The 22,713-nt window shown below is 42.5% G+C and overlaps 1 protein-coding gene across 6 annotated transcripts in view; it reads left to right on the plus strand.

Annotated features, from left to right (window-relative positions):
• Positions 1 to 20,760, plus strand: part of LOC121304393 (rho GTPase-activating protein 33-like) — a 40,283-nt gene extending 19,523 nt beyond the window's left edge. For 5 of the 6 annotated variants that reach the window (XM_041235501.1, XM_041235505.1, XM_041235502.1 and 2 more), the window contains 18 exons: positions 72 to 197; positions 369 to 455; positions 1,075 to 1,197; positions 1,607 to 1,684; positions 2,139 to 2,220; positions 2,408 to 2,473; positions 3,775 to 3,924; positions 4,386 to 4,488; positions 5,011 to 5,155; positions 5,493 to 5,575; positions 6,394 to 6,501; positions 7,061 to 7,206; positions 11,722 to 11,917; positions 12,531 to 12,670; positions 13,103 to 13,177; positions 13,749 to 14,567; positions 14,770 to 15,116; positions 15,338 to 20,760. In XM_041235501.1, the coding sequence (XP_041091435.1) occupies positions 72 to 197; positions 369 to 455; positions 1,075 to 1,197; positions 1,607 to 1,684; positions 2,139 to 2,220; positions 2,408 to 2,473; positions 3,775 to 3,924; positions 4,386 to 4,488; positions 5,011 to 5,155; positions 5,493 to 5,575; positions 6,394 to 6,501; positions 7,061 to 7,206; positions 11,722 to 11,917; positions 12,531 to 12,670; positions 13,103 to 13,177; positions 13,749 to 14,567; positions 14,770 to 15,116; positions 15,338 to 17,740 (5,277 nt within the window). In that variant the 3' untranslated portion in view covers positions 17,741 to 20,760. Of the gene's footprint in view, positions 1 to 71; positions 198 to 368; positions 456 to 553; positions 773 to 1,074; positions 1,198 to 1,606; positions 1,685 to 2,138; positions 2,221 to 2,407; positions 2,474 to 3,774; positions 3,925 to 4,385; positions 4,489 to 5,010; positions 5,156 to 5,492; positions 5,576 to 6,393; positions 6,502 to 7,060; positions 7,207 to 11,721; positions 11,918 to 12,530; positions 12,671 to 13,102; positions 13,178 to 13,748; positions 14,568 to 14,769; positions 15,117 to 15,337 lie in introns of those variants that run through there. The other variant, XM_041235506.1, reaches the window with a different exon arrangement.
• Positions 20,761 to 22,713: the final 1,953 nt, after the last annotated feature.

Below are 22,713 nucleotides of genomic sequence, written 5' to 3' on the forward strand. Positions count from 1 at the left end.
ATCTTCATCACCCCTTCTGTTCCCCTCCACCACCCACCCCTTTCTCTTTCACTCTCTCGTCTCCTGCCCAGGGAAAGACCTGGCTGGTCAGGAGAACCTACGAGGAGTTCCGAACATTGGACACCCACCTCCACCAATGTATTTACGATCGCAGGTACTCCCAGCTTGAGCAATTGCCTCCTATTGAAGACGTTGATGTAAGTATTGCAGGACTTGGAACTCTCTCACACACTTGCAATAAATCTATTAAGTAAATGAGGGGGAGGGGGGAGGGGCACAGATCTTGATAGCGGGACCAGTAGAGAGTTTTTAAGGAATAACTGCGTGTTTTTCTTTTAATTACTGCTGTAATTGTTCTGTATTTCTAGGTTCCACGGCTCTCTGAGTATCTTGGACGTCTCTCCATGATTGTGGACAATAAACTAAATTGTGGACCAGTGCTTACGTGGATGGAGGTCATATTTCCCAACCTTTTTTTAAATTTATTTTATGAATTTTTTGTGTTCATGGAGAGAAAATGGCCCCAATACAGTACGTAGAGAGAGGGCTTGGGTTAGTGTTTTTTTTTTTTTTTTAAAGCAAGCTTTTGTACATCGTGTTCTAACTGTAAACTCAAAGGCTGTGGCATTTTCTTTTGTTTTATTCTTTGAAAGAAAAACAGGGGAGAAAATCATTGAGTCTGCAGGATCTCTCTTGGAAGCGGTAAAGACAGTTCACTGAAAAATGATTAGAAAAAATTGCGTTTTTTATATATCGGCTTTAAAATGCAAAGGTGATTAAAAAAATATATATATTAATCCTGTTAATGGCTCAAAATTAAAAAAGAAACAAATTACTTAAGAGGACTTAATCTATAAAATAGAGCTCATTAAAGACTGGAGTACAGCAATCCTTTTGAAAATAGAACCTGTCATATTTTAACATGAAAGTAGAGGTTTGCTGCAATGTTTCTGTACCTTTGACTACAATGCAGGTTTCTGGAAAAGTTCTGTTTGCTACAATCGCTTTAAAACCTAAACTAAGAAGCCTAGGTTTAAATCTTTTAATTTTTTTTTTTTTTTTTTATATCTCCAGATTGACAACAGAGGGAACCAATTCCTGCTGAAAGAAGAGGCTTCCCTCAACGTCCCTGCCATTGGCGCTGCGCACGTCACCAAGAGATACACAGCTCAAGCGAGCGATGAGATCTCCATTGAGGTAGACCTGTAACACTGGCGTGCTGTGCTTTGAAGAGTCACTGCGCCCGGCCTTTGTGATCCACTGATCGTATGCACGCATTTGCATTCAAAACTCGTTGGCAAACGCCCAACCCTTTTCTGGAAGTAGTTTGTGCAATGGTGCGACACGTGGTCGGGGAATCTGATGTGATCGGGTGGAAGCGAGTTGTGAGGTTTTAATAGCGGTGTTTTATACTGTAAAGTGTATTGTTCCCTTGATTTGTCAATTTAGTGGCACCAGTATGTGTCTCTATGTAAGCAAAACAAATCATTTCACTGCAGGTTACTAATGTGTAAGCATATAAACCCTGCAAGACACTCGTCTGTGACTGACGATTGAATTGGACGTTCTTTATCAGTGACGGGCCTGTTTTTATGCCCCGTTGCAGGTTGGAGATATCTTATCTGTGATTGACATGCCACCGAAGGAGGAAACGAGCTGGTGGCGAGGGAAACACGGCTTTCAGGTACCTGCTTGTTTGCAGGACGTTCTCTCCAAAAACTGCCTTGGTGTCCCATTGGCAGAGATGGGAGTCCACTGCCGTTAAAATATACCCTTTTTCCACTGGCACGCCACAGATCTCTTCTTCTACCTAGCTCTTATCCATTTGTCATGATAGGAGGCCGGGGGGGGGGGGGGTGGGTGTTTGTCCATTCATCCATCTGCCTGTTATATTTTTGCATATCTGAAACTTGGCCATTATTACGTTAGATGTCGTGAGCATCACGTTTATCATCATACTGGTGTTTCCGATGTTGGATTTACAGACATGGTTGGGGTGTATGTCACTGACACACCTTTTTTTTGGGGGTTTTATTTCTTCATGGCATTTCAGTGGGAAAAACAATGCAATGCTTTTGCTAGGTGGGGGGGGGTATGTGTTCCTGACGTGACTTTTTTTCTTTCTTTTTCTATTGCAGGTTGGGTTCTTCCCAAGTGAGTGTGTGGAGCTGATCAATGAGAGACTGTCCCAGTCTGTCTCTGCTCCGGTCCCTAAACAAGGTACAGTATTGCCTGTGTGTGTGTCTTTATTATTTATGTATATAATTGAATGCAGCTGTGGCCAAAAGTTTTGCATCACCTTACAGAATTAACTAATATTGCATTATTATAGTTTAATATATTGAATTACAGACCGCTTTGTAGTTTTCCACGTACTTAACGAAAAATTTAATGTTCTTGTTTTCAGATTCGGACAACTGCAGCTCGAAGGCAGGAATTGTTAGTGTCCCAGGACGGAACATCCCTTCTTCAGGTACTCGTACAAGTCACACTCTCAGAAATCCTTGTGCTGGTCAGGTCTCGGCTGCGTCTGTCACATGGAATCGATCCTTTTGCAATTGCATTTCTCGTAACCTGACAAAACTCAATCTGGTTGGGAGGAATCGGTGCTTCTGAATCTATGCACTTGAATCGAATTTTTAGCCCCCTCACCTAAACTAATTTTCATGCAGAATTGATCCCTGTTACCTGGAATCGAATTAGCTAGCCAAGACTGTCTGCTTTAGAGAAGGTAGCAGGGTAGGATTGCGTATGTTGGGGCTTGAATATTAGTAAATACATTTTAGATTTGATGGTTGTAATATGTTATATGCTGTAATTCAGGAGCCTGTATTGTAGTAGTATTTTATTTCTTTATTTTAGTTTTCATTTGAAATACCAGTTATCTCATTTTTTTTATACATCTTCTTGTTTTGCAACAGCATAAAGTTTCCGTGACTCGGCCAGAACTCGTACCAGCCTCTATGATTTGATTTGTTTTTGTTTATTCTCAGTTTTACAGCCTTGGTTCATCAGTCTGGCCGGTAAACCGTTTCAGAATTTTTAAAAATTTTATTTTTCAGCTGATCAGTTTATCATGAATTTCCTGGTGCATTCTACATGTATGTATTGTATACAACACATGCAAACCTCATGCAATTCAAGCGCCCAGTGTTTTTTAAAAAAATGTTACATATTGGATATAACCTGCAGGTTTATTTAGAAATTGTCCAAACTTTCTGCAATAAAGCAAGAACTATTCATCAGCTCAGCAACCTTAACTTGAATTTTCATTAGGGTTCTCCTTCCAGATCATATCGAACCACATTGTAAATGTGTGTGTTGTTTGTGACTTCGTTCTTGTTGTATAAATCAAATACATATTGTGTCTCTGAAACCTGATATAATTACTAATCGCACTGTTGTTAACTATCATGCTTTGCCTCGCACAGGTAGATGAAAATTGAGACCCACTATGACGGACCGTGACGGGGTGGGGGGGGTGGGGTGGGGGTGGGGGTGGGGGGGGGGGGGGGTGGGGGGGTGTAGGGGGGGGGGGGGGGGGGGGGGGGGGGTGGGGGGGGGGGGGGGGGGGGGAAGGGGGGGGGGGGGGGGGGGGGGGGGAGGGGGGGGGGGGGGGGGGGGGGGGGGGGGGGGGGGGGTGGGGGGGGGGGCGATAGCACACACTGGGGTGACCACCACAACACGTGATGTGGGGGAAGCGATCGCAGCCTCCTGACATTGCTCCTCATGGTGTTCCCTAAGACGTTGTACCCCCCCTCCTCCTCTCTACAGTTTCTAAGAAGCATGGAAAGCTGATGGGTTTCCTTAGAACATTCATGAAATCGCGGCCTAGTAAACAGAAGCTGAAGCAGAGAGGGATTCTGAAGGAGCGGGTGTTTGGCTGTGACCTGGGAGAGCACTTGCTAAACTCTGGCTGTGAAGGTAATTTCTCCTCTATCTCTCTCTCGCTGGATGTCGGCATTATTTTTTTAACCCCTCTCACACATAAATAGGTATCAAATTTTTTGTGTCTTTTTTTTAGAACTGCTCTTTCCGTTTGGGGTAAAACTTCTCAGCCCAATTTGGTTTAGACTTTAATGAAGACAAACTTCAGCACACACTTCAGATGATGCCCATTCAGTCCGTTTAACCCAAGTCAAACCTACCAGATATCTTGGTATGCCTTTTAAAATAGAAAAGGTTTTGATAAGCAAAATGATCCACAAGTTCTAACATCCAAAGCAGAACTGCTGGGCAGGGCATTAGTTCTTCATTAAGTGGCTGAAGCAATCCCAGGATTTATTTTTTTCTTGCAATGTAATCCATTCCAAACCTTGCGGGTTTGCTTGTTTTTTGCAAAGATTGCCCCCTTTCGTTGCCTCACGCATGGTTCTCGCTTTTAGTCCCACAGGTTCTGAGTTGCTGTTCAGAGTTTATCGAGAAACATGGGGTCGTGGACGGGATTTATAGACACTCTGGAGTCTCCTCAAATATTCAGAAGTTACGGTGAGATCATTGCATTTTCTGATGTCCCAACGTGTGGTGTGTATTTCGGCAGTTGGTGGAGAAACTTTTTGTATGTCTGTTTGTAGAATAGTCCATAGAAATCTGTAGGATGGTTCACATTATTCTCCAAGCACACATAAGCATGGATATATTTTTCTTAATAAAAATGTATAGGAATGTCTATGTCATGGTACATAAATCTATCTGTACAAATCTTTCTTTTGAAAATGACAGAACATCTGGTAAGAGCGGATATCATGCAAAATGCATTTGTCCTCGTCGGCAGGATGTAGTGAAGGTGTGCATGCATACGTATGTCACAGAACCTGCAAAGGCAGAAATTTAATAAAACGTTATTATTTCTGGGTATGTAGAACCTGTCTATCTGCAGATTGTGTGTGCCGTTGTATAGCTTTGCAAGCGTTGGCTGTGGTGAAACTTACAGAGAAAGCGACACGTTTACATACATTGTTTTCCCCCATTTTTAAACTGTCCGACCTAAAACTTCTCTGCTCTCTTCAGCCACGAGTTTGACAGTGAAATCATCCCTGATCTGACTGGTGAACTCTACATGCAGGATATCCACTGTGTGGGATCCCTGTGCAAGCTCTACTTCCGGGAGCTCCCTAACCCCTTGCTCACCTACCAGCTCTATGACAAATTCGCAGTGAGTGCTAATCTTAGAGGAAGGCTGTACAGATTCATAGAATAGAGAATGATGGATTCTATAGCTAATAGGTTCTAGATTGGAACTTGTGGTTCTATTTTAGAACAAGAAAATGATTGGCGGTTTTACAGATTTGGAACTCTGACTAGGGCTGTATTTGTTTCGCTGTAAATTAAAAATTGCTTGTTTCACAGTAGAGCATGTGCCAGATTACATTTTGGGAACACGGGAGCAGTTGTAGGGAATTTTAGGGAGTTATTTCAGTCCTGTGATGCATATTAAGAACCTCCTTTGATACAGTGTGATTTGAACTAAGTACTTTGTCTTTGTTTTCTAGGACTGCATGACTGTTATGAGTGAAGAGGAGAGACTGGTTAAAGTCCACGATGTTGTTCAGCAGCTACCACCACCACACTATCGGTATATATCTTTATTTTTAAGCTTGCACAGTTTGCATATGAAGCAAAGCTTGGGGGGGAGTGACTGATCCTTGTTTTTCAGCCACCCAGGAAACACCAAAGTATTTAGACTGCAAACAGAACTGGGCACTTAATGTTAACAGGCGTTTTGGGGAATTTCCAAACAAGGGAGGGGGTGTAGCGCTAGAACAGGCCCACCCAAAGAATGCCATTGGTGATGTAATAGACTTGTCCCTGTCGGCAACCCAAAGGCAAACGGAAGGATCATGCAGTCAGTTGTTGGTGTCAGAAGAGGCGATGATGACGGCGTACAGCACAGCGGTGAGCCTGCGCTTGGCTCTGTTCACGTCAGGTCACCACTTTCCCAAATGGACACTGTGGCTTTAGAGAGTCCAACAAAGAGCAAACAGCTGTTACCTTTTTATCCCTTATGTAAATCTGAAGTACAGGACTACTGACTTGCCTTGAGGGAAGCTCAGTGGCTTTTGGAAACTGGGGAATAAAGGTTTTGCGTTTCAAGTTTTTAAACTGTGGTTACTGTTGCCTTTTTTTACAGTTGGTGTGTGAGGACCACAACTTGACTTGTATAAGGACCCTTCTAACAGTTTCCCATAGTAAAAGCATAGCACAGTGAATGCATTACCAGTGCAGTACAGCATATTAAAAAAAAAAAAATAACCATGGTAAACTATGCTAAAGGCATTGTATATTCATGGGGAAAACTGCAGAAATACTGTGCAGTTTTACCGGGGTAAACTTTTATAAGGGGGATGCCAAAGAACTGAATTGATGTGACTCTTTTTTTTAAATTTCCCACAGGACTCTTGAGTTCCTGATGAGGCACTTGTCCCAACTGGCAACACGTAGCAAAGAAACCAACATGCACGTTAAGAACCTCGCCATCGTCTGGGCACCGAACCTGCTGCGGTAAGGAGAGAACTGCAACCCGCAGCGCTGTGCACGAGAGCTTTATTGGGTTGTCTCGTTCACAAAAACACTCCGGTCTAGTTTTACATTGTCCTTGTAGGGAAGTTACTAAAACTTAAGTGCATATCTTGTTCTGTTGAGACATTGAGAATTATTCACCCTGTATTTAGTATAAGAAAGAATTATGAAATATAAGCGGATCAAATGCTGTTTATCCTTTCACTTCTGTCATCCTTGTTTTATTTGTCTCCACCTCCTCTTTCTCTACCTCTCGGCTGCCTTTGTGTTGCTTTGGGCAGGTGTACTAACATCCCCTAGAGTAGATACCTTTGGGCTGTGACACTGTAGCATTTGTACCTGTGTTAAAGTAAACCGCATGTAAATTGTTATTTTTTTTTAAACAGGCAAAAACAGTGGTTTTGCACTCGCTTCATTTTGGATAATAACTTTTGGATCATTTGTCTGTCGTAACCATGTGCGTTTTCCATTTCTTGGGGCTAAGATGGAATTTTAATCAGTTTTTTTTCCCTCCTAATTGTACTTTTTTTGAATTTTTTAGTTGCAAGGAGATTGAGTGCGTCGGGCTGAGTGGGACAGATGCGTTCAAGGAGGTTCGCATTCAGTCTGTGGTGGTTGAGTTTCTTCTGAATCACGTGGATATTCTCTTCAGCGATTCCTTTACCTCAGTGGGAAAATCCTGTGCAGGTAAGTGTACTGAAAACATCCTTTTTTTTTTTTTTTGGACCAGCTCAAGATTTATATTGGAATCAACTCTTGTTAAGCCTTTGAGTCCTGAATTATTTTTTGTCGAGCTGAAAAAAACTGCAAAATTAAAAAGAACGCCTTTATTGAGTATACATGAGAACAGGGTGCAATTTTATTTATTTATTCTTTACATGTATTTATATACTTCCTCAGACTGAGACCTACAGTAGGGGTCCCATGAGGTTCCAATGTGGTAACGTACTCCACTAAGATAAGGGGTCAGCCATAATCAAAAGATTTAGCTGCACGCTTTTAAATGGCTTTTGAAAATCTGCATTCTACCTAGAACTTTGTCATCAATTCTACCCGTTTCAAAAGACAGTATTAGCTTTAAAAAATTGTATTTTGCATTAATTATTTTTAAATATCAGTTTATTTTTGGACTTGGCAGACATACCTAGAAATGGTTTGTTAAACAAGTCATGGAACGTATCGTTATCAAAGAGGCCTTTAAAAACGAACCTATAGCAAACTGGAATTCTTTGGCAATTACAGAATTTATAAAAGGGAAGGTCATCTGTCTACAGGACAGTGACTTGCTGTTACCAGCTACGCTGAATTGATCATGAAACAGATTGGGTGGAAAATACCAGTTGAAGTGCTAGCCTCTTAAAACCGGCAGGTGTTTTTCACTTTCTCCCTCCGAGCTGCTGTTGGGACTGTCCGATTTTATACTCTCGTTCTCTTCATATATCTGCCATTTCGGTTTCGTTTTACCTGTTGGCTCTTAGTATCTTAAATTGCTGAACGTGTTTGACCTTGTGTTTGTTCCATCTGTGCATCACGAGGGTGCTGCTTGATCAACGCAGTAAAAAAACTGCGAAAGCCAAGGGTTTAGTAACTGGGTTCAGGCAGCAGCATGCACATCCATGCAAACTCAGTGGAGAAGTTGTGTGAGAGTTTAATTATTTTATATGTGTCTATCAATTGAAGCCATTTGAGTAAGTGTTTGATACCTACCAGTAATCGGAGCAAAAAAATTGTTATTACAGTTATTATAACAGTTGCAAACTGTTAAAGTGGGACGAAAGGTGTTTTTTTAAATAACAATCACAATGTTGGATGCCTCAAAACTCTGCAACCACATGTTAACCCTGTATCGAACCCTCCCTGCCTTTCAGTCTGTCTCTGTGTGTGTGTGTGTACATTTTTAATTAACTGTGGATGTGGAAATTCAGGTAGATCTTTATTTCTCTAGCCATGGAGCCAGGTTTGAGAAAGATCTCTCGCCCGTCTGAAAAACGCAAGCTGCTGAGCCTGGCTGAGGCTATGAATAAGAGCCAGCAGCCTCAAGATGGAGGGCTGGATAGCAGGTGGTTTAAACGGGAACACAGCATCTGTGAAACTGAGGAAAACTGAACGAAAGTTAACTGGAACACACGGGTGGGGCAAATGTATTGCAAAATACTGCCCCCTACAGGCTTCTGTTTAAATTGCCAGCTGTTGCCATGTGTAAATGCTTGCGTTTTTTTTTTTTTTTTTTTTTAATAATGGTAATGAATGAATGATCATATTTTTGTTATAAGAGCCTATTCTACTTTTGTATGGGGGAGATGTGTTTTAATAAACTTTGTTTTAGATGATGTGCAGATTTATTTTAGAGTTTACAAAGTAAAATTTGAAGTGATATATAGAGGGCATGTTTTAGCACCTGTGGGAAAGGGAGGGGGGAGGGGTCTGGCCTTGGGATACAGAAAGATCCGTGCTCTCTAGTAGCCAAGGCAGGCTGTATAATATATTCAGTGTACTGGTAATCCACTACTTCTGTACAAAATCTTCCATGCCAAGACAAAATGCCATTGTCAAGGAGCTGTGCTATTTTCTGTTCTGTCTAGTCCTGTATCTACAGCTGTTAATACTAGACTAGTCAAAGCTGTTATGGTAACTATGGTAACATTTTAGATGGGGGGGGGGGGGGGAGTAGCTCAATGTTATAGAATAATGAACTGCATGTCTTAACATTAATAACCAGGCAGGTACAGTCACTTAACTGTCTGACCACCAGGGGGCACTGTTGTTGTGTGTTATAGGGGGGAGAACTGAAGGAATGGAAAGACTCCTATTGCACAAGTGTCATCCATTCCAGGTTTTACTACGAGCTTAATTAGCCCCAGTGTTTAGGTGTGTCTTGTTAAACTCCAGGAGTGGGTCAAACTGCTATGCAATGGGAGTCTTATTTCCACCACTGAAGTGCACTAAAAATATTCAGAAAGTAAAATGTACAATTCTGTGTGTTCTAGTTGAATTGTGTGTTGGAAACAAAGTAAAGCTTTGAAACATTCACCAAAAATACATTTGACCCATATTTAAGCATAAAAATAGAATAAGTAAATCTAAGCTGGCGTCAAAGGATACCTACATCTGTTTAAAAATGTCTAACTATTTGAGGTAAGTTTTATTAATGTGTCAGAGGTAAGAGAATTGCAGCAGCGCGATTTTGAAGTAGAATATAAAACAGACTTTAATATTTAGGTTAGATGTCTTTTTTTTTGCTAGCATACAGAAATATGACTTGGTGGGGTGAAGCCAGTAAGCTCAGTACCGCCGTGGGCCACAGACTTTTCACGTTTTAAACCTTTAAACATTTTTTTATTGTGCCCGCATGGCTTGTACTTCCAATCACAATATTGTCAGCACACACAGACTTTACTTCAATATACACACGCTCGATACAGTTCGCCTCTTGACCAGTTAATGGAAGAAGCTAAAATCGATTTTTTTTTTTAAAGTTTTTGTAATAACTCTGCCGAGAGTCAGCAAGATGGACTGTCCTGTTTTGTTCTTTTTGTTTGTTTGTTTCCCCCCCCCAGAGATGGAAGTTGGTCAGTGGCATCAAGCAGGTAACGTTCTAGTCCAGCTTTCTCCTAACGTGTCTCGTTCCTCGCTGTCTAAAGCAACAGCTGCAGACTGTTTCTGTGTAACACTTGTCGTCATGTAATCTCCACATGCTTCTAAATGCTGCGTACAGTAAGCCTGCAAAAAGACTTCAGTGCAGTGTTTACTGAATACTTTTATGTCGCTGTGTTGCCTGGCAGTACCGTTGCGCTTGCAGTGTTAATGAATGAAGATTTGTGCAAGGACCTTTTATGTAAGATGTTGCAAAGCTACCTCTCGTAAAACTAAGTTGATCTAATGTTTTGTTTGTGGGCTTATAATAGGTGAGGGGCAGTGGCACTGGTTACAGTCAAGCCCGGTATTAACAGGCACCAGTTTTTGCAGATTTTACTGATATATTTGGAAGATAATGGTGGAATGTCAGTTGTAGTGTGTCTGTAGTCCGGTTTAGTTTAGGGCAACTTAGTGTCACAGAACATCTTGCTAAGTTTACAAGAAACACATTGCGTTGCCTTTGCTGTGTCCCGTGCTGTCCGTCCTGCAGTGTTCCAGTGTTTTAAATGTGTTTCAGGTTCTCGATTTCTGTTCACGTCATGCGTTTATAAATCGGCTGTGCAGTCAAAGATTGCTGTGATGTGCACAACACGGGAAGCAAGACAGAAATAAGACTCCCATTGCATAGCAGTTTGAGCCATTCCTGGTTTTGCTACAAGTTTAGTAAGACACACCTGAGCTTGTTGCCTCTATACTGGGGCTAATCGAGCACATAATAAAACCTGGAGTGGGTGAAGCTGCTGTGCAGTAGGTGCTGTATTTCCATCCCTGTAATGTGTGTCTTGTAAACGCAGCGGGGGATTCTGTGACACAAAGTTTAAAATAAGAGATTATGAACTTGAAGCTCCCTCGAGCGCCTTATGATTTCAGGACCTCTTTGGTCATACTGTAGTGTGGTATGCTGCTTTATCACTAGTTTTTAAAATAAATGGCTTCAAATACCATTTTGTATTTTTACGTTTTAAACCTTTCCCTCCACTTTTCAAGAGCATTCTGTAGTGGTTCTGACTTATTGGGACGATTTTCAACTTTGTAAAAAAAATCGACGGTCTGGTTTTCAAGAGACCTAGATACAGCTGTATCCCATTGGAGATAATTTCGCCCTGGCATGATTGGTGCTGCTTGGAGTTTGCTTCTGTAAATTAACTTTAGTGCTTGTGTCTGAACCCAATCCTAAGTCTGCGGCGCTGTATTTCTATGTTTGCTAATTGTTTTGATTTATATTAACCCCTTTGTGCATGAAATATTAAAAAATAGCTGAAGAAAGTTGTTTTGGATACATAATGAATATGTATTTCATTTAAAATTCATTGCTTTTTATATGGGAAGGAAGAAAAAATGGCATCCTATGAGGTCATCATGCATTTGTGTCTTCCATATAAAGACTTGAAGAGAGTATATAAGGTCTCCATGCATGAAAGGGTTAAACAAAATGAGGCTGTACAGTATTCTTTTTTTCAGAGGTGTGCAGTATGTGGTCTGCACACAATGCCTGCTGGGAGACCTGCTTGGTTAGCAACACCTTAGCAACGGCACAGGTTCCAAACGTCATCTTTTTGTTTGCAGGACTCTGTTCGTTGACTAGGCCCAAGTCCTTTGTGGTCTCCTCTCTGTCCACCCGACTGCTGTCTCTGGAAGAGGCTCAAGCCAGGACCCAGGCCCACCTTCTCTACTCTGCACAGGCCGGCCTTCTCTCGCTGCAGGCAGATCCGATGACTTTCCAAGGGAAATACCACACTGTTATAGACATACCTGCAGAAAGGTTGTTACATTTATTATTATTATTATTATTATTATTATTATTATATTTAATGTAGTCATTTAGCATCTCGCAGAGACTAGGGGGTGAACTGTGCATTAAAACTCCTGCTGCAGTCCCTTGCAATAGGACCTCTGTTTTGCGTCTTGTCCGAAGGACGGAGCACAAGGAGGTTAAGCGTCTTGCTCAGGGTCACACACAGCAAGTCACTGGCTGAGCTGAGATTGAACCAGGAAGTTTACAAATGGTGAATATAGTAAATGTACATTGTTAGCTTGAAGATTGCTATAGCAACGAGTAGCCGGGCAGACATTGTCTGCATTAATCGCAGGAGGTGCTGGTTTCTTTTGAAGACAAAAGCCAACTTGTACTTTTATCACCCTGCGACAAACACCTGCAGATTTGAAGTATGAAAAAAAAAAAAAAAAAAAAGACATTTGAACATAATTAATGGATTTGCTCACCAGAGCCAGAACTTCATTAGCATAACGTTTTTAGAATTGCGAACACGCCTTTTTTATTCTTGCCTGAGCCGTTTAGGATGAAATGCTGTTGACAAGTGTGATGCCCGCGCAGGGTCGGTCGGTGTAATGCGATCCTGTCGTTCGTTTTGAAGGAGGAAGAGTAGTACGAAGATGAGAAAATCGGCAGGCGGGAGCTGGAGAGCTTTCTTTGCCATCGGTAAACCGCCAGGATCTCAGCGGAGGAAGTCTGCGCGAGTTGGATCACTGTTCCAGGCTTCACAGGCTGAAAGGGGTAAGAGCATCAGGGAACAGATTTAGCGTGACATCCTCACAGACCCAGGGATTCATTTGTGAACAAAAAGGTACCAGATCTTCTAATTTAATAAAGAGGGATAGCATTTTTTTGTTTTGTTTTTAGAAATATAATGCCCTTGATTTACAGTAGCTCCTGTATATGTTTCATGTTCTCTTCTGCTTGTGAAACAGGGTTTCGTGCCTCATTGGTGTCGATAGCTGCATGCTGACCATTGTCAAGACGTGTGTTAACGTAATCTTCAGGTTTGAACAATACCAGTGGTAGGACGAATAATCTGATAAACAGGAATCTGTTGTTGCAGTACACTTTTGTCGTTTAATTTTATGGAACAAGAACCCTCTTTATTGTACATATTATGTTACTCAGGATCGGGTTTGTATGAATTTCAAAACTCTGTTTTTGTTGCAGGAACGCGGATAGAAACCGTGACACTCCGGTCTGCAAAGAGTGAAGAGTCTCTTTGTTCTCAACACAGTGGGGCTGGTAAGGAAAAGACCAGTTTTTCGACCTTTCTTTGCAAAACTTTTAGTATGTCTGATCGAAATTTGTGTGTTTGTTAGATTTCTAGATTGACCTTGGCCTCTTTTGGGGCTGTATATCCCCTTCTATCATGATTGTGTTTTTTTGTTTGATTTTCACAAATTTGAAAACGGTTCGTATGTACTTTTAAGTGGTTGCCATGCCAAAACATTTAAGCATTATAAAAGAGATCAATCGATAGAACTTTAAAATAGTACAATTTATACACACAGTGACTGAAGAGGGTAGGGATGGCTGTAGCTAGCAAGTAATTTTAAAGGGATTATAAAATAATGTCATAAATCTTACCTCTTTGCTGTTTAGGCACGTTACACCTAACATGCATTTATTGTATAAAGTTGTTATAGTTAAAGGTATAATAAAGGGAGGTGTAGCTGTTTTAATTACAGGAATTTTTCTGGCTGCTTTCCCTAATGATCGACAGCCTTTGTACACAGAGATGGAGAGACGAACCAAACTGAAAAATCTGTTGCTTTCTTTGTACCCTCTCGTATTTTCTGCTCATTGCCTGTAGGCCTCTTCAGGCATCAGTGTCTACGTCGACCTCAGTCCAGCAGTGATGCCCTCTCCATTACTATGGAAACAGAACTTCTGTCCACCCTGAAGCGCTGCCGCTCCTACGACAGCGTTCAGGCCGAGGACCCCGAGGGCGTTTACATGCTGCCTGACTTTTCCCACGAGGCCTCACTATGGCTAGCAGAGGACGAGATGGACTTCAGCCCTACTTATTTAGAGGAGGCTGGCCTGGAATTGGAACCCCTGACCTTCCGTTGCGGCCCACAGCGGCTTGTCACTGAAGACCCCGACTCCCTGATGAACCAGTCAGAAGTTCCTTTGAGGAAAAGCTTTGTTAATCAGCCTCCTCGGCGAGTTCAGTCCTGCTGCCAGCAGCTCAAGACTTCAGCCGTAACGAACCCCTTGACCCAGACTTCAGAGATCGCCAGCCCTGCTTCTGAGAAGCTCAGCAAATCAACATCTTTTACCAGGAAGATGGTTCACGCCCTTTCCCCTAAAGGCAACAAGTCCCCACCGATGGATATCTCAGAGCCAATCTCCATCACAGTGCCTGCTAAAGTCCTAGAGATGATTGGTGGAAGGGCTGGAGAGTTTCAAAGCGCAAGTGGAGCTCAGAACTTTGCTACTGCTGCTGGCCAACCCCCTCAGATGATCTCTATGCTGTTGAGGTCATGTGATATTCAGCTCACCAAGAACTGCAAACAGGAAATCAGGAGTAAGCTGTCCTTCACAGAGTCAAAGGTCAAGGGCCACTCGGTCCCCAGTTTCCAGTTATCAGAACACTCCAGTGTGATGGATCATTCACAGCTTCAAGCAGGTAAGAGCTTACTTTTCATTGTAGCACACTTTTATATATTTTGTATAACGAAGCTATATAAACAAGAACGTTGCGCTTTATCTTGTATTGTTGGTTAGTTGCTTCAAAGGCAGGCATGTACTGAAGTTTTTTTTTTTTTTTCTCTATTTACGCTTCGACGAAAAATTTATATACTCGCCTGTTTTTATTTTCTTTCTCCAAGGCTTTTTGATGGCAGCCGCCCCTCTGCCTTCCCAGGTGCCTCCTCCACCTCCTCCAAAAAACCCTGCCCGGCTGATGGCCCTGGCCCTGGCAGAGAGTGCCAACAAGGCTCTGAAGCAGAGCCAGCGAGAGCCCCGCCCAGAAGGAGGAGATGGGGGAGGGGCTTCCTTGGAGGCGCATTTCATGAGGTCTCTGTCGGTGGACTCCAACGAAGGCCTCTCTTCGGTGGCCAGCCCTTTGTACTCCACCGTGCGGTCTTTGTCTGTGTGGAAGCCTGAGCGAGGGCCCCAGCTACAGAGTGAGAAAGGAGACTCTGACGGACAGAATCATATCGGGAGCCAGCCACAGGTAAGGGAAATCTTCATGGTTTTTGACTTCGTAACTTGCTGTTTTTAAAATATAACTTTGTCTACCGTTTTTATTGTATTTTATTATCCTTCTAAGTTAATGGCCTAACTGTTTTTTTTGTAATTTAAAAAAGAATCTGTTGTATAAATGTTCTGTTAGAGGAGTGTGTTTTTTTTTTTTTACCTGTTTTTTCTAAGTTTTGGTTTGGTTTTTCCATCTAGGAATCTGGTACCTTTTCATCCCGGACCTCTCTCTCAGAGTCTGGAGCATCCACTTGTAGTTCCTCTGCCGAAAGGGATTCACCCTACAAACCTCCAGAGCCCAAGGTTCCTTTGGTTACAGCTTGCGCTGCTTGCCAGCCACAAGACAAGCCCTTGAGCTTATCTAATCAAGCTGCTGCTTCTGTACCAGAGTTGAATGCTGAAAACCCGCTTCCCAGCAAGAAGCCACCAGCCTATACGAGACAGTTTTCTGCCCCCCATCTTCAGCATAAGCACCCTTCCCCTCCCACCAAGCACGCAAGCCACCACCACCCACAATTCCATCACTCGAAATGCAAGAGCTCTCCTGCCATTCACAACTCCTCTCACCTAAGAGCCTTCCAGCCAGCCAGGCCAAAAGTGCCCCAGAAGCCTCCAGAACTGAACGCTGGGGTTCCACTGCATCGTAATGAGAGCTACTCCCGGCGATCTCAAGACCAGGCAAGGCCCAGAATGCTTCTCGCGTCACAGTCCACGCCTCCGTTTTCCAGGAATGATTCGGAAGGAGTTTGCTATGTGGATCCTAAATCCCAGAGTCATTTGGATCAATCTAGGGGATTTGCCACTTCCTCCGTTCAGGTCTACCACAATAGATCTAGCAGTAACCCCCAGGTATTCGCTGGGAGGTCAGAGGACCAAGTCAAGCACGAAAACTTTTACTATGAGATTGCGCCAGAGCCCTCCTTTGTACAGATCCCTCAATACAATTATCAGAATGTTGGAAACCAGGTGGTGATTGAAGGAGTTCCCTACTGCCTTCCCAGGCCTGGGTTTGAGCATGCCATTGTGGACAGGCATTTGAGGAGCCATGACATTTCAGTTAGACCTCATCTTTGGACTGGTATCTCGCAGAACCTGAACCCTGCCGTGGATCGATCCTTAGCAATGCAGGGCAATGCTGCTGGTTACACACAAGTAGCAGGTATTCCCTACTCTGCAGTGGTCCAGGAAAGCCCTCTGCACCAGCCCCCTGCACCCTTTAGAATGGTTCCTGTCTCTCAGACAGAGGTGGCTCCTAATCAGGGGACCTCCACCCACCAGAGAAACCTCTACAGGACCCAGCGATCCCCTTCTGCAGATCTCTCAGCCTCACAGCTACACCCCTACTTTGAAAATGGGAAAGTCTGTTACAGGTACCTTGAAGAAGGGGCCGCCCATGAAGGTGAGACCACGGTCCTTCAAGATTACCGACCTCAGGCTGCTGTGTCCCCAAAGCCTCCCAGACTTCAAGAGCAACCAGAGCCAATATATGTCAATTTTCCTTTCAACCCAGGCAAAGCCTGGACATCAACCGACTTAGATGGAGACCAACATTCAGAGCTGCCCCCAGCTGGGAGCTCCAATGATAAATCTGGTACAGAGCCTCCTTCAGTCTTCGAAGAGAATATCGCAAGTCAGGAATCTTCATCTGACCCCTGGCAGAGGGCTGGCAGTTCAGTGGCATCTCGGTACGATAACGTCTCTCCATCTCTGGATCAGAAACCACGAGGTTCAGAAGCGAACCACGTCAGAAGCAAGTCTGATCCTGGAAACGCCAGCACTGAAAGTCCTGGAGAGTTGCAAAGTCTAGGTCCAGAGGAAAAAGATCACGTGAACCACCCAACTGAACCTCCTGCGGCTGAATCTGGAAGAGATGGAGCTTCAAGGTGTCTTGCGACGCTGTGCGAGATGCCCTCTCTTCCCCAACATCAGCAGCATAGAGCTGGCTTCAATGTCTATGCCGCAAGTCCAGTGAGGCCCCAGTGGAATGGCAATCCTTTTGCCCCAAGAGTCACCCACACTCGGCGGGAGGAGCCTCTAAGAAGGTCCTCTTCTTCAGGCGGGCACTACCGCCAAGCATTTGATGTCATGCCTTCCGGGGATCAGGTTCTTAAGTTCTATAGGGCAGCGCAGGACGCTGCGAACTACCCTCAGCCAAGGAGCTGTGTTTCCTTCGCCCCGAATCAGTCTCATGTTAAATCCAGCTTGTCTTACAGCACCAAGCAACAGGAGCCAAACTTCAGACCTACCTATTCCAATCAAGTTTGCATGGCATCCGAGGAATGTGCGGTTCGAACTCCTTTTACCAGCATGGCGCAGCTTTCAGTGTCCACGACAGCACCTCCAAGAGGGCTCCAACCCCAGCTTGGCTTCAACCCTGGAATCCTCCGCACTCAGCAATGTAACACTTACCAGATTAATTCCAGTTCTGTGCCGGGACTCCCTCAGTATGGGAATGTACCCAGGAGAGAGGGACTGGTCTCCACACTTGATCTGTCTTTCCGTCCAGTTCTCCGGACACCAGCAGGTGTAGACCGACAGGGCAGTTTACCAGCCCCAAACTGGACTGTCCATTCAGAAGGACAGACACGGAGCTACTGCTGACTGACTGACTTGTAGAAACTAAGCAATTTATTTCTTCAACACTAACTGTTTGGGAGATGCGTTGTATATACTAATTCACTCGTGAGAGCTGGGGCTTTTTAATTTTATTTTTTAATAGTTCTGGCCCAATATTGCAATAATCCCCTTCCCACATGATAGCCCTTGAGTAAATTCACTACCAAGGTGTGATATAACCAAGACTGTTAACTCTTTTAATACTGCAGACCAGAATACAGACCTAGGAAAGATAACATCACTCAAAACTGTGGGCTGCGATAGCATTGAATAAATAGAACTCCACTGAAAAATAGCACAGTACACTAATTTAATATACCAATATGTGTTTTTTTGTGACCATTTTTAATTTTTTTAATAAGTATAAGACGGTAAAACTCTTTGATCCCAGGGTATCATTTCTATAGCCGCTTTGTGCCAGATGAAGCATCTCGCCACCTGTCATGAGCACACTATTTCCCCTAGAAGTCCCTTGTGCTTTTGCGATTGAATTTATTCGTTCTTGGCCCGGATGAAACTAGTTTTCCTGTAACTTTCCCTGCTCTGTCACTCACTGCTGTTGCATGTAACGGGAACTCTCCTGCGCTATACACTGCTGCTCAAACAGCATGTGGCGAGGGTGGTCCTATTCCTGGTAACTCAGGAAATGAACATCTGGAGAGTACTTCTGTATAGTGGCCAAACAGGGACTTTACTGGAGTGGAAGGGAACATTTAAAGTCAAAGAATAACATTAATAAAGATTTTTTGGGGATAAAAGTGCTGTAAAGTGTTTTGGAACTAGATGCAAACCGTTCCAGTTTAATATATGATAACATTTCTGCGTGCTGTTTAGACTTGCTCACACAGAACATGCAACAATATGAAAAGGTGCTCTGTTTACCTGCATTGCACATATTCTATGCAGACTACAGCCTTGTATTTATATCTATCTATCTATCTATCTGTCTATCTATCTATCTATCTCTATCTATCTATCTATCTATAAGGGACTCAAGGCCAATTTCCCCAGCTCCTGCTTTTCAAATTTATTGTTTTTTCACGGCAAAAGATGTAAATATAACTATCTGTTTTTAATAGTATTGTAATTATGTATGCAACAAGGAAAAGCACACTTTAAAATTGTAATGAAAGTTCATCATTTCCAACCTGCTTGATATTCTGCAGTAATGGATTCTACCTTTTTTAGTATAGTGTCTGTTTTAGTCTAACATTAAAGAAAGCGGTTTGTGGGTTTTATACATGGTTTTAATATGACCATTAAGTGCAATGGGTTATGGGAAACGTAGTCCGTTTTAATCGGCATCATGTAATGGCCGCATAACATTCCACTTTGTCAGTATCTCTTAATCTGAACATCTCTCTATTAGGATAAGCTCTTTTTAATAGTGTGTTTTTTTTTTTTAACTGTGTTCCTTTTGGAGGACAAAAAAAGGCATCTCGCTTCATTTTGAAATCTCATTCCAATGCTTTTGTTCAGTTTTGCAAATGGACTTATTTAATTTTGTTATTGGAGAAAACAGTTAACTCTTTCAGCACTACATGTCTGCCCAGGAGGCCAGGGAAAAATAACTGCATTCAAGACACCAGACATGGACCAGTTAACTGGTGAAGGTACTTCGGGCAGAGAGACTTGGGAATTGAGTCAGTGTTTTTACTGCAATACAATACGGACAGAGCTATAACGAAGTTGTCAACTCCTCCATGTTCGTTTTATACAGTAGTTTGATGGATTTTTCTAAACCATTTATTTGCGTAATTAATTTATTTAAAAGATGGAAACTGTAGAGGACAGCGCATGTCATTTATGGTTGACATTCACGCACAACTGCAGAAGGGACAATCCTTCCCAGCGCATACAAAATATATATATGCTCTTCCTAAAGTAATCCAGTTTCTCAGGCGAGGAGACCTGCGTTATCCAATGCGTTGTTTCCATCTGTCTTTGGGACAGAGTTGAAGTTCAGTTCATTCCTAATGGCAGATCCAGTTTGAATTTGGGTTTAGTTAGCACCAGCTAGTCTCTCAAGTGGAGGGTAAATCCTATCTAATTTTACTATCCGTGAAATACATTTCAGAATATTTTGGAATAAAATAATTGTCGCCTAATAAAAATTACTAAAACCATTAATATGACATCAGTTCCCTACAGAAATAATAAAGACCCCCCCCCCCTTTTAAAATATATAGTGTAGTGTTCTTTTTGTTTGTTTTTTGGTCAGGATAGCATTGCACATGACGTGAGCATTATCAGGGTTTGGATACTGATGTTAAAACATAGTTGAAGTTTTAATATATTGCAGGGAATGGTTGATTGTACCTATGCTGTATATAATACATGTTTCAGTATGTGTGAGACGTTAGACCCAGTGTTCACTGCTTGTCTCTTGCAAACCCTTATCAGCTATGCAACAGCATATATCGTTGGAGTGTGTGTGTTTGATTTCTTACCATTTTCAAAGACCACCACATTCCAGGTCTCTAGTGAAATCCATTGAATTAGTGAGTGAATGTGTTATCCCCTCTCTCTCGGAGGGTAGGTCGCATTGCCTTGTGCAGTTTGAAGTACATGGTTGTAGCAAAACAATTGCAGTAAATCTAAAATAATATACAATGCAATCATGTTGTAGGAAATGCATTTATTTTTTTTTTAAACAGTAATTTATTTGAATCTGTCGTACTTTTGGGGGAAAAAATGATACACAAAGTGAAAGTAATACATGCTAGGTGAGCTTTTACTGGAATTATTTTGTTGACTATATGAGCTTTAATTGATTGCTGATCCTGCTGTTGACAGCCTGTCTTCTCATTTCTACATGATGGTTGCATTCATTTGAAAGTTAGTTTTCTAATAAAAAAAATATATATATAATTTTTTTTTGTAACAAGGAAGATAGATTGCATGACACTGTATTGTGAAGTGTATGTGAAAATTGCAAAAAAAAAAAGTGTGTTTATAAGATCTAATTTATCATTTTAACAACAATAAAGTGACCTGTTCAATTGGAAATTCTGGTGTCTCATGTATGCTACATTTATCATTGGTTGTATGTCCACGGTCCGATCACACAGTGGCCCGCATTGGGGAGGGAGGGCTTAGGTCGGCCAGGGTGTCCTCTGCTCCCAGCACACCAGCGCCCCCTGTAGTCTGGCCGGGAGCCTGCGGGCTTGCCTGTAAGCTGCCCAGAGCTGCGTTGTTCTCCGACTCTGTAGCTCTGAGGTGGCTGCAGTGTGTAAAGAAGTGGGCAGTTAACAGGACAAGCTTCAGAGGACAGTCTTCGTCCCTCCCGAGTCATAGCGGTGAGCAGAGCCTAAAAATGGACATTCTAAACTGGGAGAAAGTAATTTGCAAAAAAAAAAAAAAAGAATTCCAAAATACTGTGAATGTAGCTATAGCACAGCCAGCTGCTTTTGACATTAATTGGGTCGTTCTCCATTACAATGAGACCGCAAATAACCTTTCCATTTTACTGTCGTCGAGATGCAAATCCAGTATACTCTCTCTTGCTCCTTTTTCACAGCTTGCGATGTTTCACAAAGCCTCTTCAGTCTCCCAGGAATGTGTTTTTGATGCGCAGGACTCTTTCATAGCCACAGTAGTATGTCAGGTATTTCTTTTACCCTCCTTCTCAACATGAAAACCTGTTCTGCTGCTCCCATCCCTGTTTCGGCTGGACACTGCTAAACCAGTTTGGCGTCATTTTACCCAGAAAAACGCTCTCTGCTCAGGAGGGGGAGAAAGACGAGTTGTCTGATCACAGCACTGTTTTGTTGTATATTTTTCGCTCCTTGTGGATCGGTGTTCTGTTTAATGTTTACTGGCGTGTACCCTTTTTGTTTCAGTGGCTGATTCCTTTCACAAAGTAAAGACCTCGCTGATGTAAACAGGTGTACAGCTAAGGACAAAAGTTTTGCATCACGCTTCTAGAATTAACTAATTTTGCTTCTTATAAAGTCAAATGAAACCAGCTGAATAATGTAACTTAGCATATAGAATTACACACCATTTTGTCGTTTTCCATATACTTAATGAAAAAAAATAAGAGACATTTTGAAATCTAACATGAAATGCTGTACTACTAGTATAGCTTCTGGTACACTTTGGTGATCATTTTGTAGTTGTTTTGACTAGATGATGTTAAATAACACAAGTGTGTGTGTGTGATTTTTTTTATATATAGATATAGATATATAGTGTCTCGATCCTAAAATTCATTGAGCTTAAAAGTCAGGACTGGAAATATAATATCTTGACAGAAGCAGGCTGTGAACTGTGCATTATGGGCAGAGTCACTTACAATAGGGCATTGATTTAACATCTCAGCCGCAGGATGGAGCACAAGGAGGTGAAGTGACTTGCTCAGGGTCACACACAGTGAGTCAGTCACTGGCAGAGATGGGATTTGAACCAGATTACTTTCTGGTTACAAGCCCTGGACTTTATTCACTGGACCACACTGCTTCCTAAACTCATAACTGCTGAGTTTATGAAAAACTGAGTTGTAAGTGTGAGAAGAGACAAGAGTTAAACACGGTATCTGCTACAACCTCTAGTGGAACAGTTGAATAGTCTGAATAATTTTGCTCCGCTGTCACTCCTCCACATGGTAAGGCGTGTCGGTGTCAAGACAGGAATGCAACAGAGTAGCTTAGCCCAGGAGAGCTGCAGGGATGTGGGCTGTAGAAGAAAACGGCGTGTCTGAGCGAGAATGTTGTTCAGGGCACTGCTCAGCTGTTTCATGACTTCTGCCAGCTCAGTAAGGGTTGGGGCCCAGCGAGGTTAGAAATACGAGTCTCCTCTCCTCTTGCTTTGTCTCCCTGATGGTAAAAGAAGCTGTCAGATAGACAATGGGCTGGGTTTACTGGTTCAACAAGACATGACATGTTTGTTAAAATAATATTAGTCATATATAACAATGGAAAAAATATATGGACCTGTTGTCCTAAACCGTGGTCTCT

Source organism: Polyodon spathula, chromosome 37, assembly GCF_017654505.1.
Source record: "Polyodon spathula isolate WHYD16114869_AA chromosome 37, ASM1765450v1, whole genome shotgun sequence".
NCBI classification, from domain to species: domain Eukaryota; kingdom Metazoa; phylum Chordata; class Actinopteri; order Acipenseriformes; family Polyodontidae; genus Polyodon; species Polyodon spathula.